General features: G+C 41.9%; 1 protein-coding gene across 1 annotated transcript in view; it reads right to left on the bottom strand.

Moving 5' to 3' along the window:
• PTPRG (protein tyrosine phosphatase receptor type G) overlaps positions 1-20,314 on the bottom strand; it is a 421,778-nt gene that overhangs the window by 170,917 nt on the left and 230,547 nt on the right. The window contains exon 4 of the mRNA XM_074913948.1: positions 16,662-16,810. Coding sequence (XP_074770049.1) covers positions 16,662-16,810 — 149 coding nt within the window. The remainder of the gene's footprint in view (positions 1-16,661; positions 16,811-20,314) is intronic.

Below are 20,314 nucleotides of genomic sequence, written 5' to 3'. Positions count from 1 at the left end.
AAGGGCCTACATTTCAGCAGGAAAATGTTTAGGAGACTCACAAATAAAAAAAAAAAAAAAAAAGGTTCAAACCTTCACTGAAATACTAGGTTATTTTTTTCCAAGGAGAATATGAATTTAAAGCAACATAGAGGGTTGATGTCAGCTTCCAGTTCAGAGAGTTTTATTCAAAAGCAGATGTCAGACTTATAGGCTCAGAGCTTTTATGCAGCAGTCGTAGCAGCACATGCCAGCAGCCTTCAAACGCCAGCTCTGCCTCTGAAAGGACCAGTGAATTTGCACCATGCCCACTCCTCCACCGCCAAGGTCACCACTTCACCAAGCTGTCACACAGTGCTCCACCTCCTGATTGTATATACGATAAAGCGGAGGTAAACATGTCAGCCTAATGCCCTTTTGAATTGAAATGGAGTTACTTTCTGGAACTCAGTTTCTTTGGAGTCACATACCAGAGGAAGAAAACGTCCTCCAGTTTTAATAAAAAAAAAAAAAAAAAAAAAAAAAGACTCTATCCTTCTCTCATCTCCATATTCCTTTATCCCTTTGGGCTGTGGTGGGACAGGCTGCCTGGGAGAGATTTTTCTCTTTTTAGATACTTCTTTACACAGGAGAGCTAGTCTAGGAAGACAAATGCATACCAAAGGGGTACACAGTGCCAGAAGCTGACATCAAGCTCTTTCTGGACTAACAGTTGTGTTGATGCTTGTGGGCTTGACTTTCAGGAACTGAGGAAGGCACCATGCATCTGAAAGTATTCAGAGCCATGTGCCAAGTCACTCTGCAAATGGGACACAGGATCCTAAGCCACTTAACACACTTTTAAAATGTTTTTCCCACTTCTCATTAATATTGCCAAAGAGCTCTATGATACTCAGTTGGAAAGCTCTACAAATGCAAAATGTTCTATGAGAATCAAGCACGTCTTTTAGCATACAGTTTGGTTTTATATGTGCTTTTTATGCTCATAGTGTTAAACAGCTCTAGGCAGCAATTAGTTCATTAAAGATAAAACAGTAGGTAACAGGAAAAATATAATCATTTTTCCTGACCCAAAAGCTGATTGCTAAAGAAAACCAGTTTGGGAACCTTTGCTGCTCAACTGGGATGAAATGCAATAGTTTTCCCTCCTCACAATTATACTTCCACAGCTATGTACTCTTTCAGTCATGGCCTAATCCCAGCTACCACCCAGTGGTGCAACTGTCAACCCAGCCAGCCTTTCACCTATTCACTCAATGCAGTTTCTTAGCATGGTGTAAATCTCTACTGAAACACTGTCAGTGTAGGTGAATGTCGTGTCTTCACCTTGCAGCAGTAAGCAATCACGCTCAGTTGTCTTACCTGCACCTCTGTCAGTGAACCCTGAAGACCCCCGGGGGATTTCTCTTTGGGCTATGCATTTCAGAATTTGTCTTACGCAGCAGTGCCAGTCTTGGTGGGCACAGTGGTGCCCTCCTCTCCTGCCTGTTGGCCCCCCACATTCAGCAGAGCTCTGCAAGAAAAGGTGCTAGGCAGATACTGGGGGAATCAGCTTGTTTTTAGAAGCCACATCTCTGCTCCCGCTCCCTCAGATGGTTACCTGAGATAATAATGCCCATGTTTATGTGGCTATTTCTAATGGGTATAACTGAATCCGTTAGTCAACTTGTGGAAACATTTGTAGTTTAAAAAAAAGTTACACTCAGCAAGAAAATCCTCCTCCCTGTTGTGGCAAATGCACGACTCCCATTAACCCCAATGAAAGGCACACAGGCTTTGAGAAGGGTGAACCCCTCAGTGGCGCTGGCAATATCCTACTGCGGCACAGAAATACAAAACTACAGAAACCGAATGCATCACCAAGACTTTCTAGGTGTACAAACATCCTTAATTTGTATATAATATGTATGTATGCGTTTATAAAGGAGAGAGAACGTAGAGCAAAATCACTTATCAGAGATTATTCTCAACTTCTTGAAAGGGATATGATATTTCTGTTTGAACCAACCTTTAAGTACTTTAAATTGAGATACCGAAACCTCTTCAACATCATTAACCTGAATTGAAAATAATCAATAAATAATCATTTTGCATGTAAGTATGAAAGGCAAATGTTTGATACATTAATTGTGAAACCCCTTTCTGTACTAATGGTTGCCATAACCTAAGGGATCGATTCCATTATGGATATTTACACAGTGACCTATTAGGAATACACGGAAGTATCATTTTTTTACATTGATTATCCATCCTTAAAACAGATAGTAATGTATACTTAAATGCATGGATTGCAAAAATCATTTTTAACCTTTATTACATACTCTTTGTTGAAAAGGAAATCATTTGAGCATCGTGGTATGAAGGACACAATTTTAGTCTATGTCTTAAGAACAGAGGATAATTATGAATGCACACAAGAAAAAAAAAAAGTCTTATTTGTAATAATTGGGCAAGGGAGTTAACCTCGAACACAAATGCTTCTAACTTGAACCCAAGCAAACAATACAGAAGTTGCTGGGAACCAGAAAATAAATATATATTAAACTTTTACAAATTGTATCGCCTTTTGGTAATGCCTGAAGCAAAATCCCCCTTCTGAATAGCTCCAACATAAACTGGCATAAACTCCAGTAAATATGCCTGATGCTGGAGGCAGTGTGTTTTAATTTGATAGACTCATCTTGTGTCAAGTTTCCACAGTAAATAGCAGGGCTACTGGGAAGATAACTGCAAATCCAACCAGGAGCCACACAAATGGCCGGAGGGTCACACAGAAACACACCTGAGAGAAATCCCCTCCTGCCATGCCAGGCCATGGTGCCTGCCTGCCCTTCCCACCCTGCTGGCTCAGGGCTTGCACTGCAGCACCCATCGTCTGTGCCACCACGGAAGGAAAAAAACCCTCTGTTTTGTGCTCCAAAAGGAGGGAAAGTTACAGGGTTACAGGGCGAGCTGAGAAAGAGCAGCTGGAAACCAAAACAAGGCAGTTATAAAAGGCTTCAGTGAGTCAAAGGCAGCCTGCCATGCCAACACTCTCCACCTAGAGAGGGCAACGGTGATGAAATACTACAGGCCCATCGAGGGGACATAAACACTACAGATCTGATGATGACAATTGCTGCTATCTGGGCATATCTGAGAAAACTGAGAGTTTATCCTGGGACAACAGCAGCTCATTTGTGTAAGCGAGGTCTGGTTTTGTCTTCAGGTTAGTTTTACAGCCAAACAAGAGAAACAGCCTCTTTGATTTGGCAGTAACTCTGTGTAGAGCTCTCACCGGGAAAAAAGAAGGAAAAATAAACTAAAGCCTCCTAGTATGTTTAAAACAAGCTGTCACTAGGTTAACCAAGCCCCAAAGAAGGCGTGTAGTGCCTGCTCTTAGCAAATTCACTTACTGATTATCAAATCAATTCAGCGATTCACCGAAGTGCCCATCATCTCTCAAGGCCATCGTCACACCTGTCAACAAGAACCAGGCACCAGCTACTCTCTTAGGGACATAACATGTGTCAAATTGAAGGTCCTATTCAAATCACAGCTTCCTGCCAGTTCTGATCTCCTCTTCCATCTTTCATGCCATAATCTGCTTAAACCGAACTAAACCCACCGGTTTTGAAAGTGCTGAACTTTCCACCCGCCAGCGAGGCCGGCGGTGGCGCAGCGGGGGTGGCACTGGCCCCTCAGGCTGTCGCAGTAAAGCACCCATCAATACCAAGAGACAGAGGTACAAATAATTCCTCCCAAGCACTCAGAGGGCAGCCGCTGATCTTTCTGGTCTTTATCAGAAAAATGATTTCTTCGTTGTTGATGTTGTTGGATAAATAGGTCTTTTTCAAGACAAGCTTCTGCTTTGCTAGGCGACAGAACATCTACGTGGAGCAATCCCAGAAACAATACTGCCCTGCTGTATGTCTCCTTCACAGCAGCACTCATTAAAAATAAAATTTCCAGTCCTGTTTGAATTCTTTCAAAACGCAGCATTTGGGGGAATCTGGTGAGTCTATACAGAGGAAACAGATCTAAATCTCTCATCGTACTTATGTACAGGGTACTTATCTGCATAAGCATTATTTCAGGCATGCCCACGCTATTTCTGTGTTCTGGGCTGCGCATCACAATCTCACAAATAATTCCTCACAATGGGAAGAGATACGGACTAGTAAGATACATTAACAGAAAGCAGCAGCATTAGGTTTAACCCCGTGACATTTTGGCATTATTAGCCATGTGAGAGCCTGGGCAAAAATCTCTATCTACAAAAGCAAAATCTCAGCTGTGCCCATCTCCCCCCTCCTCTCCTCGCCATGAGGTCTGCAGAGCCAGCACCACAGAAACTACGTTCGAAATACCTCTTGCATGAAATGCCCTGCCATTGTAAGCGCTGCAAACTCTCAAACCTGTTCTGTATGAGGCCTCATTTTAATCTTTTGAGCATCCTTTCTTTTTAAAGCATAAGCAGATTAAGCTCAGTGAGCATCCTTCTTCAGCAATCACGGTAGATGTATTAAAATACAGTAAATGAAGAAGGGCCGATAAGACTGCAATGAATGCATTATCTCAAATCCCAGATTGCTATAACTTTACAGAAGTAAAGAAATGAACCTAAGAACAGACTTTAAATACTGTTTCAAGGATAAAGTATCGATGTATTGATCTTATGAGTGCTATTATCAGATGGCTATCTCTGGGTGTCAGGTGAATCCATTCACTGTTAGAAAGACCTGTCAGGCTGTCAAGGCCTGAAAATTATCCTTGATAATTATTTCTCTCCTACTGCCCTTTCCCAGGTCCAGCTTCTGACTGCTGCCAAATTATTCCTTGCAGTATTACCGAAATGTTTTCTGTGCCTATCTTACTTAATCACGATGGGAAAACATCGGAACTAACTCTGCTAATAATGCAGCAATATTATGTCAGAGATCACATGTGGATGTTCTGCTACCTCAAGTCCTAAGCAGGCCAAAATGGTTTGCTAGGAAGCTTTCTTTGAAATGAGAGCTTGCTTTTCTACAGAAAACACTAATTTCCTCATACACGGTCTCACCTTCAAACCCCTCAGAGTGAAGCCCTGCACTTGAGTTTTCATATGTTTCATATATATTTCATATTTCATTTCTTTAAAATGAACCAACACAACAACTGTTCGAACTGCAAGTATCCAGAAATTGCTGGTTTCAGTTTCTTGAAAGATTAGCTTGTAAGGTGATAATCCTGTACTCTAGAAATATAGCAACTCCCTTCCCAGCTACGCCCAGTAAGGGGACACATAGCTCAGCACACACGTCCCCCGTACTACAAAGGGAGTAGGAATGGGAACATTTTATCTGAGGCAACATAAGGAATATCCATTTTTAGTTTTGACCAATTTGGGTCTTGGTCTTGCTACTACTAAACCGTCTGATAAATCACCATATGGTTTAGTGGGAGGGCTAACAGGCCTTTCATAAATGGTATGCCAGCAACAACAGCATGTAGCTTTCAGCATTACTTAGTAAACAGCATGTGGTTTAACATCAGTGACTGGTATGATTGAAGGTATCTACTTCAGGTATTTCCTGGAGGCAAAGATCCCTAAAATTTTTTCCTAGTTAAATGGGGAGCAAGGGGAATATTAGATGAGGTTGAGGAGAAAGACATGACTATGGATTTAAGGATGGGTGACTCCATTTATGTTCAGGAAATAATGGGTTTTACTTTTACTCTCTTGAAATTTCATCTTTTGAATGCAGCTTGTTAAGTGAGCGCTCACATTCCTGCCTCCCAAACAGAATGAGACCTCTCAAGCAAAGAATTTCAAATGAATCTTTTTTAAAACCTTCCTGTTATCTCCAATCTCCTATTTTGAACTGCATGTAATGACATTTCTTGTTCTTAAGGGATATTATGGTCCTGCCTGGTATGTGCCACCACAAGATTAAATGTGTCACTCAACTCTCAGCAAGCCACCTTCTCCTCAAGAGCACTAGCCTGCCCTAAGAGGATCTAGACCTCAGAGAAATGAGAATAAAATTTCCTGCTCAACCAAAGGTGATGACAAACTAAAGAAAAGAGGTTTCCTCTTATTTTCAAATTAATTTTGGCTACTCATCAGTGAGTAGTTTTGCATTTTAAAAAGTTAAATCTGCTACTCTTTGAAAACTCTTGAGCACCGCACGCATGAAGCACTGAATTTGTTATCTTAGTTGTAGGCACTACCACCCTGAAGGAATGGAAGGGCTTGATGTAGGAATAAAAATCAACTAAAATCACCCTTACAGCAATCTGGTTAAGGTAAAGAACAAACATAAGCGGTTCAAAACACAGAGCGTGGTCAAAAGCTCTACAATGACAAAAATGACAGAATTCAAGAAACTTAATCTATTCCTGGCGTGATCAAATCCAAAAGATCTCTCTCCCTTCCGTAACAAATGTGTGATAGATCTTGTGCTAATGCATGTTTTTAATTCCCAAGTTACGTTCATCACCTGGGGTGAACAAGGTTGCCTCTCCACCCTTTATTTGGTGCCTGAGAGTCTGTTCAAGAATCCTATTTGCCCCCAGTCCCAGAGAAGAATGATTCATGCTTAACTTATTAGGGAGACCCTTTCAATCTTCTTTCCGTGGACAATTATCAGTCCCCTTTGGAGAAATTAACACTCTTTTGGCAGACCAGGTGCCATTTTCTGTGTTGAATAAACTATTAAGAAACTGTTAGCCCACTGCAGAGGGAAAAGCTCTCTCTCACCTGGTAACGCTATTTCTAATTCTGGTGGGAAGCCAAAATTTGTGTTTCTTACACATGCATAGACCAGGAGCTATATTTTACAAAAAAACCTCCTGAATGGTCAGTGGACAATGATACCCAAGCCCTCTTTGAGGGATACAGGCAGCTGCAGGCAGGAAACAGAAGGGGCTATGATTTCCTGGAAATATGAGCCTGTTTTGCCTCCTCTCCAAAGTCAGAGGATAAAGAAAAGCCCCCCTTCTGAGGACACCAGCGTAGATGGGATGGTGATAGAAAAGAATATTACTGGCCTTTCAAGGCACATGCTGAAAAGTCCAAATACTTAGAGAATACAGAATTTTGCTTATTAAGCCGGGTAGAAAAATAGGGAACAAGAGGACAAACATATTCAGGGATACAACTATTTTCCCCAAACTGTTTTTTCTTTACAGAAAGATGAGTGTTGTGTGTCTCAAAGCATGAGCAAACACGTATCTTTTTTTCTCATTTTCAACCACTTGATAGTTATTTCATTTCTACCAGACAGCAAACTCGTGCTGTGTTTTAAATCCTTTTTCAACTTTAGTTAACCTTCCCATCCTGTCTGGAAATACAATGCTTGTGAACTGGGGAAATAACAGGGACTACACTCATATTGCTGCCTGATCTCTTACATCATGTGAAGCTTTATCATAGAAAAAACAAAGCAATTCATCCCTGCGAAGCCTGCGGTTATAGCAGCAGCACTGCTGTATCCCAGAGCAGGAATTCCACTGGGGCAGGCGCTGCACAATGCCAGCAGAGAAACACACTTTGTCCCAAAGAGCTTTTAAACTCAGTATAAGAGACAGCAGAGGGATTCAGGTGGGAGGGCAAAAACGTAAATATGATACTACTGATCAGCACAGTCTGCAGCAAATGCATTTCACAGCCTGTCTCCCCCTAGAATTAAAAAGCCTTTTGGTGATTCGCATTATAAAATCAATTTTTATGAAAACCTTTTTGGACACATGAATAACCAGACAGCAAGATGCATCTTCCTTTCTGGTTTACACAGGATTTTGGTCATCCCTTACAAAACAGTTCTTTAAGATGTGATAAAACAGAAAAAAAAAAAGGAAAACCTGAATAAACGTACCAAGTTTTCTAACTGTGAAAAACATGCCTGACGTAATTTATTCTCTTGGCATGAAATGATAGCAACTGTTTAGAATTCTTCAGGGGAAAAAAAAAACCCAAAACAAAACAAAAAATGCAATCAGTAAAGCACCAGTATAATAGACTATTTAAATAATTTCCTGCTTGCTGCCTTAAATTATGATTAACATTGATGAAATCTATTCCCACTGTTTGAGACCCAGGAAATGACTTCCATGGGAAACAGTGGCCAACAAGGTACCAAACAAGCCCATTAACCACATTAAGGTTTCACTTTGATTTTTTATGTGCCAAGTAAACATGATAACTTCTTAAAACATTTGTGCAATGTTTCTTTTTTTTTTTTTTTTCCCCCAAAAAAAGTTATCTATGTTATTTCCAGAGGACCTACTGGAATAACTGCGCAGGGTCATACATCTCCATGGCAAGGCGTCCTGAAGTCCCAGGAGTGTTAGACTTGCCTGATGGAAAAAGGCAGTGCTTAGCCCTTATCAAACTCCATGTATTTTTATTCAATGTCCCAGGACCTTTGTTCATGGCTGACCTGGCACAGCACGACATGCAAACACACCCAGCCTGCACCCGTACCCAGGCTCTGAGCCCGCAGCCCAGGGACGACCCACAGCTCACCTCTCTGTAAACCTCACGCACTTCATGGCCTTCCATTTGACTCTGAAAAACTTGACTTCTTGCATCTGAGTTCCCAAACCTAAAAAGCTATGAGCAATTTTTGAAAACTTGGCTCCGTAAGACCGAGGTGACCATTTTCACTGACAGCAATAAAATAGCTTTCTAATAGCTGGAGGAGCAAGTTTCTTTCCACAGCATTACTGAAGCCCCCATATCTAGCCATGCTAAATGAAGTGGTGCTTCTCTCCAAGATGTATTTGCACCTGAGGTTCAGCTGACTCCTCACCTCACCTCTCATCTGAGTTAAAGCCTCCGCACACAGTCGTCCCTAATCCCACTGCTGGGGGGAAGGCAGCTGACATGGAGATGTCAGAGGAGAGCTCCTGCTCGATGTCCGTTTGAGTCTATCAAAGTCCTAGCCTGTTCCTTACAGCTAGAGCCAAACGAAGTCACCTCCTCATAATGAAATGCTCTACCTTGCAAAAGCCTGACAGATACTCTAACATGGTAGCTACCTCACCTGGTGAAGCAGCAGAAATTGTTATCACCTGCTGTCCTCTGACTTCTCCTCCCATAATCAAGTAACTATCCAAGAAGAACAGAATTTGGCAAGCTCCCATACATACTTTTTTTCCCTTTTCTTGCCACATTGAGTGCTCAGAGTGAATGCCAGTAAATCCAGTGGCCTAAGTACCCACTAAGCTCAGCACGTAAAGCTCACCTTTACAGCTGGGGAGAGACAGTCCCATTTTTCTAACTCAGACAATCCCACATTTCAAGTAACAATCCCATTGAATCTGCTACCTTTCATTAAAGCAGCTCTTATAACTCTGTCAAATTCTCCAACCTTTGTATTGATTTTTTTCTCCTATTCAAAATAACTCTCCTTTACAACAAGAGCTGGCTGTCAGCCTCTTATCTCTTATTTTCACCCCATCGGATTCTCCTTCTTCTTGCCAGTCTTTCCAGATTCCAATTAATCATGTAGAAAATCAGGGATTTATGTTAAGAGGAATGTATAACTCTTAGCTCATCATTAACATACTGTAATTGCAGTGTAGTGCTACTGCCTCTGACCTTTTCAACAAGACAGTGGAAAACCTTTGGGGAAAGCAGGACATTCCCAGCCAACATGAAAAGAGTTATATCTGGTTCATGTTACTGTATAGTTATTTCAAAATAAAATTCTGGATGCGCTGTAACATTTGCAACTCACACTAGAAATTACTGGGGCCTGGCAGGCAGCACGAAGATGCTGCCATAAAACCAAACTGCTGTTACGTCCCTAAATTTTGTCTGGGTCTCTACACGAACAGTCCCAAGATACACTAACCCCTTCACTAAACATATTTTAATTTCAGACCATCCTCTCATGTTTCTTCTTAATTATCACGGGGCATTCACAGAAAAGATCAGCCAGATGGAGACTAAATATTTCACTACTACAAGATGAAGCATTCTGCACTAAAATGGAACCTTGATTGCAATAAAGTCATTAATTAAAGTCTCAACTGATTCTCCTGTCAGTATATGGGAGGCACTAAAGACAACTGTGAGGAGACAGTGTATCAGCTACACTAAGGAAAATAAAACAGTAAACCAGACAGTTATGAGATGATGCTTAACTTGCGCTGCTCATGGTCTTTACAGTGCAACATGATGGAAACTCAGCCATGTGCTCAATATAACCATCCGTTTTATGTTTTAAAATTATGACACACTGATTTCCTGATGATAAGAAACAAGTTTTCAAAGTGGTGAAGAGCAAAGAGGAGTAAAGTCTGCAGACTCCTGGAGGAAAATCTCACTTTACTGGAGATAAGACAGAGCAGCAGTTTTGGCTTTTTAGTGTCTCCTATTTTTAGAGGTTTTTTATTGCTATCCGGACGCCTGAAGACTGTGGGGAAAGGGGCGACAGAAGACTGTAAGAAAACAGACTGAAAAAACCATGCTAAGTGTCAGATTGAAAAAAAAAGAAAAAAAAAGAAAAAAAAAATTAAATGTGAAAATCCCCAAGCCATCTCCTTGTCTGAATGATTAAGTCAGGGTGCTGTAAGAGATGTAGATGGAATAAGCAGTGCATGCTAAATTCCCTGGACACTCTATAGCACAGACAACATGAGTATGGAGCCAAATCCTCACTCAAGAATTTCACCAGCACATCTCCCATCAAAGTCACTGGGAGCTCTAAGCATCCCCTTATACATGTGGATATGGTCCTCGGAGAGAATATTATAGTAAAATTACTTCAGACAGTCAAAGTCTCTCAGTGTGATATATTCCCAATGGTCCTCTTTAGGTCCCTCCATCATTTATTGACTTCTACTTTGCTACATCCTGCCAGATGGAGGCAAGGAAATTTGAAGAGCAACTAGTAAACGAAATATAAGGGAATAAAACGAATGCTGGCTCCCTGTTTCACAATTAGTCTTTACTTATGCTTGAAGCCAACACCAGAGATCTTTGCAAAATTAAAATTACCAGATATGCTGGATGCCAGAAATAATAAACCCAGCTGCAACGCAGCAACATAGCGTGTGAGTTCTCTCCTGTATATCAAGAAAACATTCTGTGATACGTTCATCTTTTAATGTCAAAAAGTGTGCACAAATCTAAATAGACTTACAAATGCACCAAGAATAAAGCTAAAGAACAGAAAAGGCCCCGATTCTAACATTAAAAAGTAAATATCCCCTGCCATCCACAGCTGGACAACAGGCTGGACATATACCGTAGATGACTCCAGGTGGATAGAAAGACTTAACATTCAGGATAAACCAAAAATCATTAACTAGTCTCAGTTTATTCCCCATAGTAAAGGTTTTTGTGCACTGAATACCACACGTTTCTTCTACATTAATGACATTGATTGTCTTCTGCTGGTGATAAAATAAAACATTAGAATTTAAGTGATACCATGAGAGGTAGGATAGCACACAACGATAAACTTTGGCAAGGAGATCTGAGTATTCAAATCAGAGCAACTAGCTGTGGATCTAGACCATGCTGAAGTTACTACGCATATTCAAAGGGAAAAGGAAGAAAATCAAAGAAGTAGCAAGAACAAAGACACCATTAGAACCTGGAAACTCTTCTAAGAAACACACTTAAAGAAGAGCAAGAATTGTTAATGCAAATGATTGTTTTGTAATAATAATTTAGCAAAATTAATCTATCAACATAATGTAAAAGCTTGTTAATCAGCATGAAAGGGTGTCAGCTCTTCATTTTCTGCTGGGATGGTTTGGGGGGGGGTTGCTGGTGGTTTTTTTAAAATTTTTTTTTCTTTTTGAAGGAGAAGAACTTGAGAGCTCCAAAACCATGCAAGTTGGCACTTGTGGGTACAAAATCACATTGCTATTTCAAAAGCCAAGTTTATGTTGCTATTACCAATTTGGCCTAGACAGTGCAAGTTTGTTCATGTAAGATTAAAGGGATGAGGTCTCTATGGCATATTGCAGTATGGTCCTTGGAATAAGATTCTCATTTACTAAATAAATTACTGTATATTACTGTATAATGGTGTTCACATTATAACTGACAATTAGCGCCATTAAAGAGAAAGCTCATAAACAGCCAAAGCTCACATCAAATTAACACAGTCATGATTAAAATCACTCTTCTGATTTCTGCTCTTCACAGAAATAATCAGCATTTTGCATAAAAATGAGTATGAAGCAGCTCAAAAATCACAGTTGTGCTGGGACGGTGGTACCGAACTCCGCCAGCACAGCACTGCCACGTCAGCTCTTTGCTTGCCTATGAAATATTAAGCGGCGGGTTTCCCTCCCAGCAGGCAGCCCACACGGCGTGCCCTGCCCGCCGCGAGCTCTGCGCAGCCAGGGCCGGGAACCGCTGCGGTGACACCGGAGATTAAAGCGCTGCAATTACTCCTCTTGGCTCTAATGAGGGGAACCTGGATTCTCTCCTGGCCCGAGGGAAGCTCATCTTCTTTAATTTTGTCACTTCGCCATTTAAATGGTTTCTAGCGTTTGCATGTTCATTTATACTGCTTCAACTTCAGACAGAAAAAGAAAAACTTGAGTAATTATAGTGTAGAAAAACAATAACAAAATACAAAGGAGTCAGCAATTCATTAAAATTTAGAGATTGCAATGTTAAAAACTTTTCTTAACTTGAAGGAAAAAGGAGAGAGAGACTTTTTCAAAGCTGGCGCAGAGCCTACGTCCTCATTAGGATTCACGCTCCACTTGCACAGCAATACACTAATGGTATTGCTTTAATCTTCAGCATCACAGCACTAGTTCTTGGCCTCACTCAGATGTTGGTGCTAAAATGGCAAGAAGGAAGGAAAAAGAAACTTCAGGTCAATACTGACCAGGCCTGCTATCAAACTGGCACCTGGTTATGGATGAAAGTTTGAAACACGTGGACATCTCTGTTCACAAATGCTACTTCAGATTCAGCCAAGCTCATAACGGCTTCATAAGGCTCAAGTATCACCAAGGAAAAATCCAATCAATATATAAGCAATCAAGACCACATAATGAAAGTGTACCATTACATATGCCATGGTTTTTGAAAAGGAATCACAATATGCTACATATGCATAAAAGTACTGCAAGATAATACGCCTTTGATCCAACATGACTTTAAAGCAGGAAACAAAAGGATGTTCTCATATATCTTACCAACTAATTTAACATATAAATCACAAAAAAATATGATCCAGATGGGCTTCAATGAAGGAAACCAATTAACGTAGACAGCCTTACCATCTGACACATTAGTTGTAATAATAAAAACCAAACAACATGGTCAAACAATAATGCTTTGTATTATATCTGACATTTCTAATTAGTTTCTGCATCCTCTTCAAGAAAAAAAGACTACCAGCAAGCACTTTGTTTCCCAGAGGAAAAAAACATCTAAACTTCATGTGCACAGAGCATAGTCTATGGATGAAGCTGATCTATCTGCATTCCCTTGGGATGTGCTTTGGAACTAATGGGTTTTGCACAGTCCACATCTGGTTGCACAATTAGACTCAGAAAACGTTTCCTTTCAGCTGCACCGCCACTCTTACAGAGCTGCAGACCTGGAATACCAATACGTGCACATCCTTAAAAGCTTTACCTACATTCACAGGCTCAGAATAATCGGAATGATTCGGGCTTGGCTTTCTGTAGGATAGGATTTTGTTTTTTCCTTTCTAGAGCCTTCCTAGAAATGCCATTTCTCAAATAAAGGACAATATTTCTGGCACAGACCTCCCAGCATCAGGCAATTGGGGTTGCATCAGACAGTTGCAAGCTGAACTACAATTAGCATTACAAATTAAAAGCTCCACCAATGCATACATGTACAGTTACTCTTTGAGAGGTCTAATCCCAGCTATGAGGACTGGTTTTGCATGTATCGGCAAGGACTCAGTTTTACCACCTCAGATCTGCTGGACCCTTCCAAATTCACCCATGAAAATCCTTTTCTGCGCATGATTGAAATTTGGAATTCTTTGGTAGGAAGTAGATAGCGTCACAACATGGAAAAGCTTGGTTTGGAAACTGCTCTTCCTTTAGAAAATAGTAAAGGGAAGGCTGTGGGAATTCTGCTAATGCCATCATACCCAGGAAGGCCAGAGAATAGAGGTCCATGTCACTGCAATGAATACAAATCACCTGGAAAATTACCTTCTCATTATTAGGATTAACACGAAACCTATCCGATACAGCAATTTATTCTACACAGCATTCATAAACAAATGACCTAAATTCTGAAACACAGTCTCCCTTTTTTTTTTTTTGTTTTTTTTTTTCAATTCTAAAGTAGAAAAAATTAGTATTCCAACCAATTGAAAAGAAAGTGAAGAATATTTAAACCAAAGGAAAATTATGTCTTACAAATTTGCTTTTTTCCAAGTAAAATAGCTTTCATTCATCAAGCCAGCATCAAATAGCCTTGGCATCATAAGAAAGGGTTTGTGAAGTGGAAATACTATTTCTGACACAAACAAGAAGGCCCACGCTCCCTTACCATCTCCTGTCCCTGAAATTTCAAAATAGGAGTTGACTGGCTCTGTAGACTTCCTTAGTGCTCCTTCTGCCACCCAGAAATAGGTTTACAGATATCAGTATTGCCAACTGAGACAGACAGGGCAGCATGACAATCACAGAATGGTTTGGGTTGGAAGGGACCTTAAAGGTCACCTGGTCCTAACGCCCCTGCCATGGTCAGGGCCACCTTCCACTAGCCCAGGTTGCCCAAAGCCCCGTCCAACCTGGCCTTGAACCCTTCCAGGGAGGGGGCAGCCACAGCTTCTCTGGGCAGCCTGTGCCAGGGATCACCACCCTTTCTTTTTTCTATTTCATTTAATTTTTAGGAATATCTTTTATCATTTAATATTTAGGAATTTCTTTTTTCTATTTCATTTAAATCTCCCCTCTTTCAGTTTATAAACCATTACCCTTTGTCCTATCCCTTCACCCCTGATCAAGGGTCCCTCCCCCATTTCCCGCAGCCCCTTTCAGCCCTTGGGGGGCCGCTCTAAGGTCTCCCCGGAGCCTTCTCTTCTCCAGCTGAACCCCCCAACTCTCTCAGCCTGTCCTCACAGGGGGTGCTCCAGCCCCCCGAGCACCTTCGTGGCCTCCTCTGGCCCTGCTCGAGCAGGTCCGTGTCCTTCTGCTGTTGGTGCCCCCAGAGCTGGACCCAGCCCTGCAGGGGGGTCTCATGAGAGCAGAGCAGAGGGGGAGAATCCCCTCCCTGCACCTGCTGCTCACACTGCTCTGGGTGCAGCCCAGCACACGGGTGGCTTTCTGGGCTGCGTGTGCACATTGCTGGCTCATGGTCAGCCTTCCATCCACTACTATTCAAAGTCCTTCTCTACAGGACAATGTTTGGGCCTTTGCTCCATGTATTCAAGGGTGGCCCCTTGTGAGAAATCACAGTTACATCAAGCCAGAAGCTGTTGGAAGAGCTCATTAAAAAGAAGACAAAAAAATTCTCTGCCTCCCAGAACACCCAATGTACAGGTTCAGAATTGGAAGATAAAAAATGGCTTCTAATTCTTGTGTGATGGGGAAGTGAAAATCAGAGGGTTTGGTCACACACCAGAGTCTACTACAACCTCCCCTTGTGCTTTGGAAGCTCCTTCTCACCTCCTGAAAAATGTGACTTGGCTAAAGCCACACATGATGAATTACAGCAAGCTGGGGGCTGAATCAAGTTCTTGCAAGACCCAGCTCACAGGGCAACCCCTTCTGCCCTCACGTGAGCTTTCTGGGCAAGCGCAGCTCCCCGCAACCTGCTCACATCCACACGCCACACTCTGAAAGTGCTTATCTGTTTACCGACAGGCAAAGGTAATTCCCGATAACATCTCTTTTATCTCACCATGCAAAACCTTGAATATAGAGTGAAAAGTATCAACAAACTCTACTGACACAGAAAACATTTCACTGATGACAGAGGGACTATCAGCCACAAGCCAAGACACAAACTCACCAGGTTCCACAGCAGCCCACGGTGCCGGGACCCTCCCTGCCATCTAAAGGCAGGTCCTCGTGGTCAGGTGCAGTTGCCCAGCCCCGTGCTCTGAACACGGACACGCTCACAGGGCGCTGTGCCCGAGCTGATACCTTGCTCTGCTGTGGCACAGCGCTCTGCTACGATCGCTGGGCAGCTCTCAGCCCGGAGCTGGCTCCTGCACAGGCAGAGGAAACGCCCAAGCTGTTTGCAGACATTTATGTAGATGCCCTGTTAGTACAAGGCAAGGGACCACAGCTGATACAGGTAGAGAGAGGGCCGTGCGTCTACAAGGAAGCAATACCGATGAAAGACAGCGGTCTCAGCAGGACAGCTCCCAAACCGCTGCTATTTGTTTGTAAGCATCATGGGAAAGAAAAGATTTGGAGGACAACGAGGTCACTTTGCAGATATTTGCAAGAAGATCCTCCCACACATGAAAAGCTTATGGGAGAAACAAGAAAAGTGGCTGTTTGCAACTTAACCCATGGGACGTGAGAGCTGGCAATGCTAGCAAAGCGGAGCTCAGAGCTGACATCGCAAAAGCACATAAGAGATGATAGATAGAGTGCTGCGAGGGCCGGAAGGGCCTTGAAAGTGATATGTTCACTGAAGGAAACATTGCCCTATTTCACAGTCGTCTCAAACTACAGCAATACATTCTGATTTTATTTTTTTCGAGAACATAAGCACATGTCTTTCCACTCACCTCAACGGGGAACCTCTTGCCATTGATGCTGTGCTCAGAGCCAGCTGATCCATTGCTTTGACCCCAGTGAAACTCCACTTTCTCTGCCTTGAATCTGCCCGGCAACCCGGCACCACTGACAAAATAATCGTCCTTCAGCAGGATAGCAACTGCACACACAGAACAAGTAGAAAGACATTCTTAGCACAGTTCTTCTGAAGCATTTACAGTTTTTGCTCATTATATTAGAACACTTCTAATGCAAGTAGAATGTCGGGTCATCATTTTCCTCTTTACAGGGATTGGTTTAAAAAAAAAGTCTACAAGTAATGCTGGCTAATTATGGAAGCGATTATCAAGTTACATAGACTACAGAAAATCTCAAAGCCCAAATTTCTCAAGGACTTTTCTGCCCTCCTTAGTGGACTTTGATTAAAATGTAAATGGCAAATTTCATCAAAACCTGTTCAATGTGGTTCCAGAGAGTAATGGCTGTCCACGTTCCTTGGCCTTACAAACCGCTGAAGGTTTGTAGATCACAAGTTAGGAGAAGAATGGATCTTCTGTTTGTTGGATTTCCTCTATTTTGGGGGGGCGGGGGGAACCCCTGTGCCCAGTCCCACCTCAACTCTCGGACATGGTGGGTACTTCCCTCAGCATCCCTGCTCCTGCTTTCTGTAAAATGGGGAGAGTGACAGTGTTTTTGAGACCCACTCATGAGACGTCCTCCATAAGAACTGGGTTTTATTACAGTAACTCTGACATTATTATGTGATTCAGTAAGGGTCAAAAGGATATTCTCTGTATTTTCTTTTCATTTCCAAAAGCCTTTGTATTTTGCGTAACAATAAAAGCTGTAGGTCCCAACAGAGGGCAAAATCACATGGTGGAAGCTGGTGCATGTTACAGGGGAGGTCTGTGGTCCAACTAAGAACTGAATCCAGCTTTCAAAAAATTCCTGTCTGCTGCTCTCACTACAGGATCACCTGTCTTTCCAGCACTTCCCATTTTTAATAGGCATGATTCCTAAAACTTACTCCCTACAAAATCCTTTCTTCTCAGCCCTTATGAAACTGTTGCTTAAAAACAGAACTAAAATTAGAATTTTGTTCTTGTAAAAGCCATTGCAGACCACCGTTTGCTGTGCCCAGAATCCTGTGATTAAAGGTTTTTTTGGGTTTTTTTGTTTTGATTTTTTTTTTTTTTTTTTTTTTTTTTAAGGGAATAGCATAACCCACAAGGATTTCTCTGTGTTCTCAAGCCAACTGTGTCATCACAATGGGAACATTAATATAAATCCAATTTTATTATGTAAGAGGGAGGATTTTATTCACTGCTGAAAAAACAAAAAAGCTAGTTGTGAAAGAAAAGTGATTCTTCTGTTGGTGAATCAGTGGCAGGCTTCACTGCAGGCTAGGCTTTCTGCCACACCAGGGCTGCCCTCCCGTGAGTACAGACAGTTGGCTACAGCAGCCTCACCTCGGGTGCAATTGTACCATTTAAACACATCTCAACTTTAAATTCTTTATGTTAAAACCATCTAAATGTTAAATTGCATGAGATGTTTGGATGTTTCTAAATTGTGTCAGTGACATCATGGGGCTATCTTCTTCCATGGTTTCTGGTTCTTCTGGCACTCCCTTTGTATCAAAGTGTTTGTGTAGGAAGATGGGTGGTGCAGGACTGGTTATAGGATACTGCTTGTGTCAGCCAGGGTACTGCTGGTGGTCACTGCTTCCTTACACCAAATCTGTGAAACATGACTGAAAGCGCTGCTGCTCTCTTCCTCCCTTAAAAAATTCTCAATGAGCTTAGCAGTATTTTACATACTGAAAATCTCACTCAACTGGTTATAAATTCCATAGATAAAATAGTAGGAAATGAGGAATACAGGAAAGCAGATTCGTGTGCATCTGTTAAAAACCTCTGTGGGGATTCAGTTGCATCTAATAAATATTTGATAGTTCCTAAATCATTTATGGCTCTGTCAGGGGTCATTTTACTTGTTTTAGATGAATAATTAAAAGGATAATTAGGAGGATGTACAATCTGAAATGTTCATCTAATTGTTCATTTTACAGTATTTCTTACACTGCTGAGCTGTGTGACACATGTTCCCATCACCTTTCCCGTCTTCGCAGCATCCCCTCATTGCCAGTGATGTGGGGGCTTCTTTTCCTTCTATGTGCAGTACTGGAATAACCAAACATCACCTTACAGGGCTTCAGGAGCCACTGCTTTTATCCAACGAGTTCTGTAGAGTGCACAGCAAGGAATCAACTCCCAGAGCCCACTAATTTAAAATACTATGTAATTGAGATTACAAAACAAGGGAGGTGGTGCACAGCCACCACCACGGCAAGTGTGTGAGGCCATTTGCAGGATCAGGGCTGGAGCTGTGTGCTCATAGTCCTTGTGAGAGCAAAAATAAACCTGGATGCAAAGCAGCTCTTCCCCTGCCTTAGCAGAGCAGCTCTAATGGTCAGGACCAGTCAGAGTGACGCACATCATGTAGGAAAAGTACTTAAAAACCCCCCGTATCTCTGGCAGAAAATTTTAGTAGGTTTCTCTACGCGGAAGGAGTTTTTAGAAGTTCTCAGTGACCTGAAAAGGGGTGAAGTGGCAATGTCTGCGTAGTGCTGGAGATGGTACTGCTCCCACGAGTGCTCTTCCCACAGGGCAGGTCGGGCTCGAAGAAGCCTCATCAGCCTCAGGCCCGGCTGACACCAGCTAACACTTAATTATAAGGTGGCACAAATGAAAACAACTAATGCAAATACAACTATGAGATGTGCTTATACTCTCCAAGTGATCTTTACCACTGGGGAACCAGCTACTATGGTGATGAAATCGAACCCACATTAGTGCCTTTGCCAGTGAAATCATGCACATTTCTAGTCAAGACAGGGGCTTAATGAATCCATTTCCATTTTCTGAATGAAACACTGTTTTCTGTACATTGCCTGCCCTTTACCTGATAAAGGGGGGAAAAAGAACAAGAAAGAGCAGAACAAATCTAAAGAGCAATAACCTCTTTACCTTTTAACATTTCAGAGCATAAAAATAACTAATTGTTCTATCCTAAAAAAAAATGTACTAGGTCCAATAGCAATAACAATAACCCAAGTAACACATTTCCTGCCAGTTAATGAGCGTCAAGGTTAAGGGCCTTTGGCTTTCCCTTGGACCCCTGTCTCTTTTAACCAGTCATTAATTGCTGAGAAATGCCCTCTACATCCGTCACCATTGCTTAAACAGATATTTAGTTTACTGTCTCTGTCAGTCTGTAACATGAAGGTCTCATGTGGCCATCTGCTCCAAGACTCTGCTGCCAAAACGCATCGCAATTTATGGCACAGCCTGCTTCTATGTTCTACCCACAAGCCAAAACATCCTACTTGGTTTGCTGCTCTACCACTTACCACCTTAAAAATTAATCCCAGGCAAGTTTCTTCAGAAGGTCAGAAAACCAAGAAAAGGAATGGGACTTGATAAAAGAAGGGAGGAGTTAAGAGCTCAGCAGAAGAGATCAGGGATGACAGCAAGGCAAAAAGAGTCTTCACGTTACCAGTAAAAGGCCGTAAGTTACCAAGAAAAGTGACAGTTACTGTTGCTCTGCGAAGCAATAACTTGTCAGCAAAAATCCATACCCCAATGGGTGAGGAAATCAAATA

This window comes from Athene noctua, chromosome 10 (genome assembly GCF_965140245.1).
Source record: "Athene noctua chromosome 10, bAthNoc1.hap1.1, whole genome shotgun sequence".
In the NCBI taxonomy this organism is placed as follows: Eukaryota; Metazoa; Chordata; class Aves; order Strigiformes; family Strigidae; genus Athene; species Athene noctua.
Note: the sequence above shows the minus strand (reverse complement) of the source record. Positions and strands in the feature narration are given on the sequence as shown.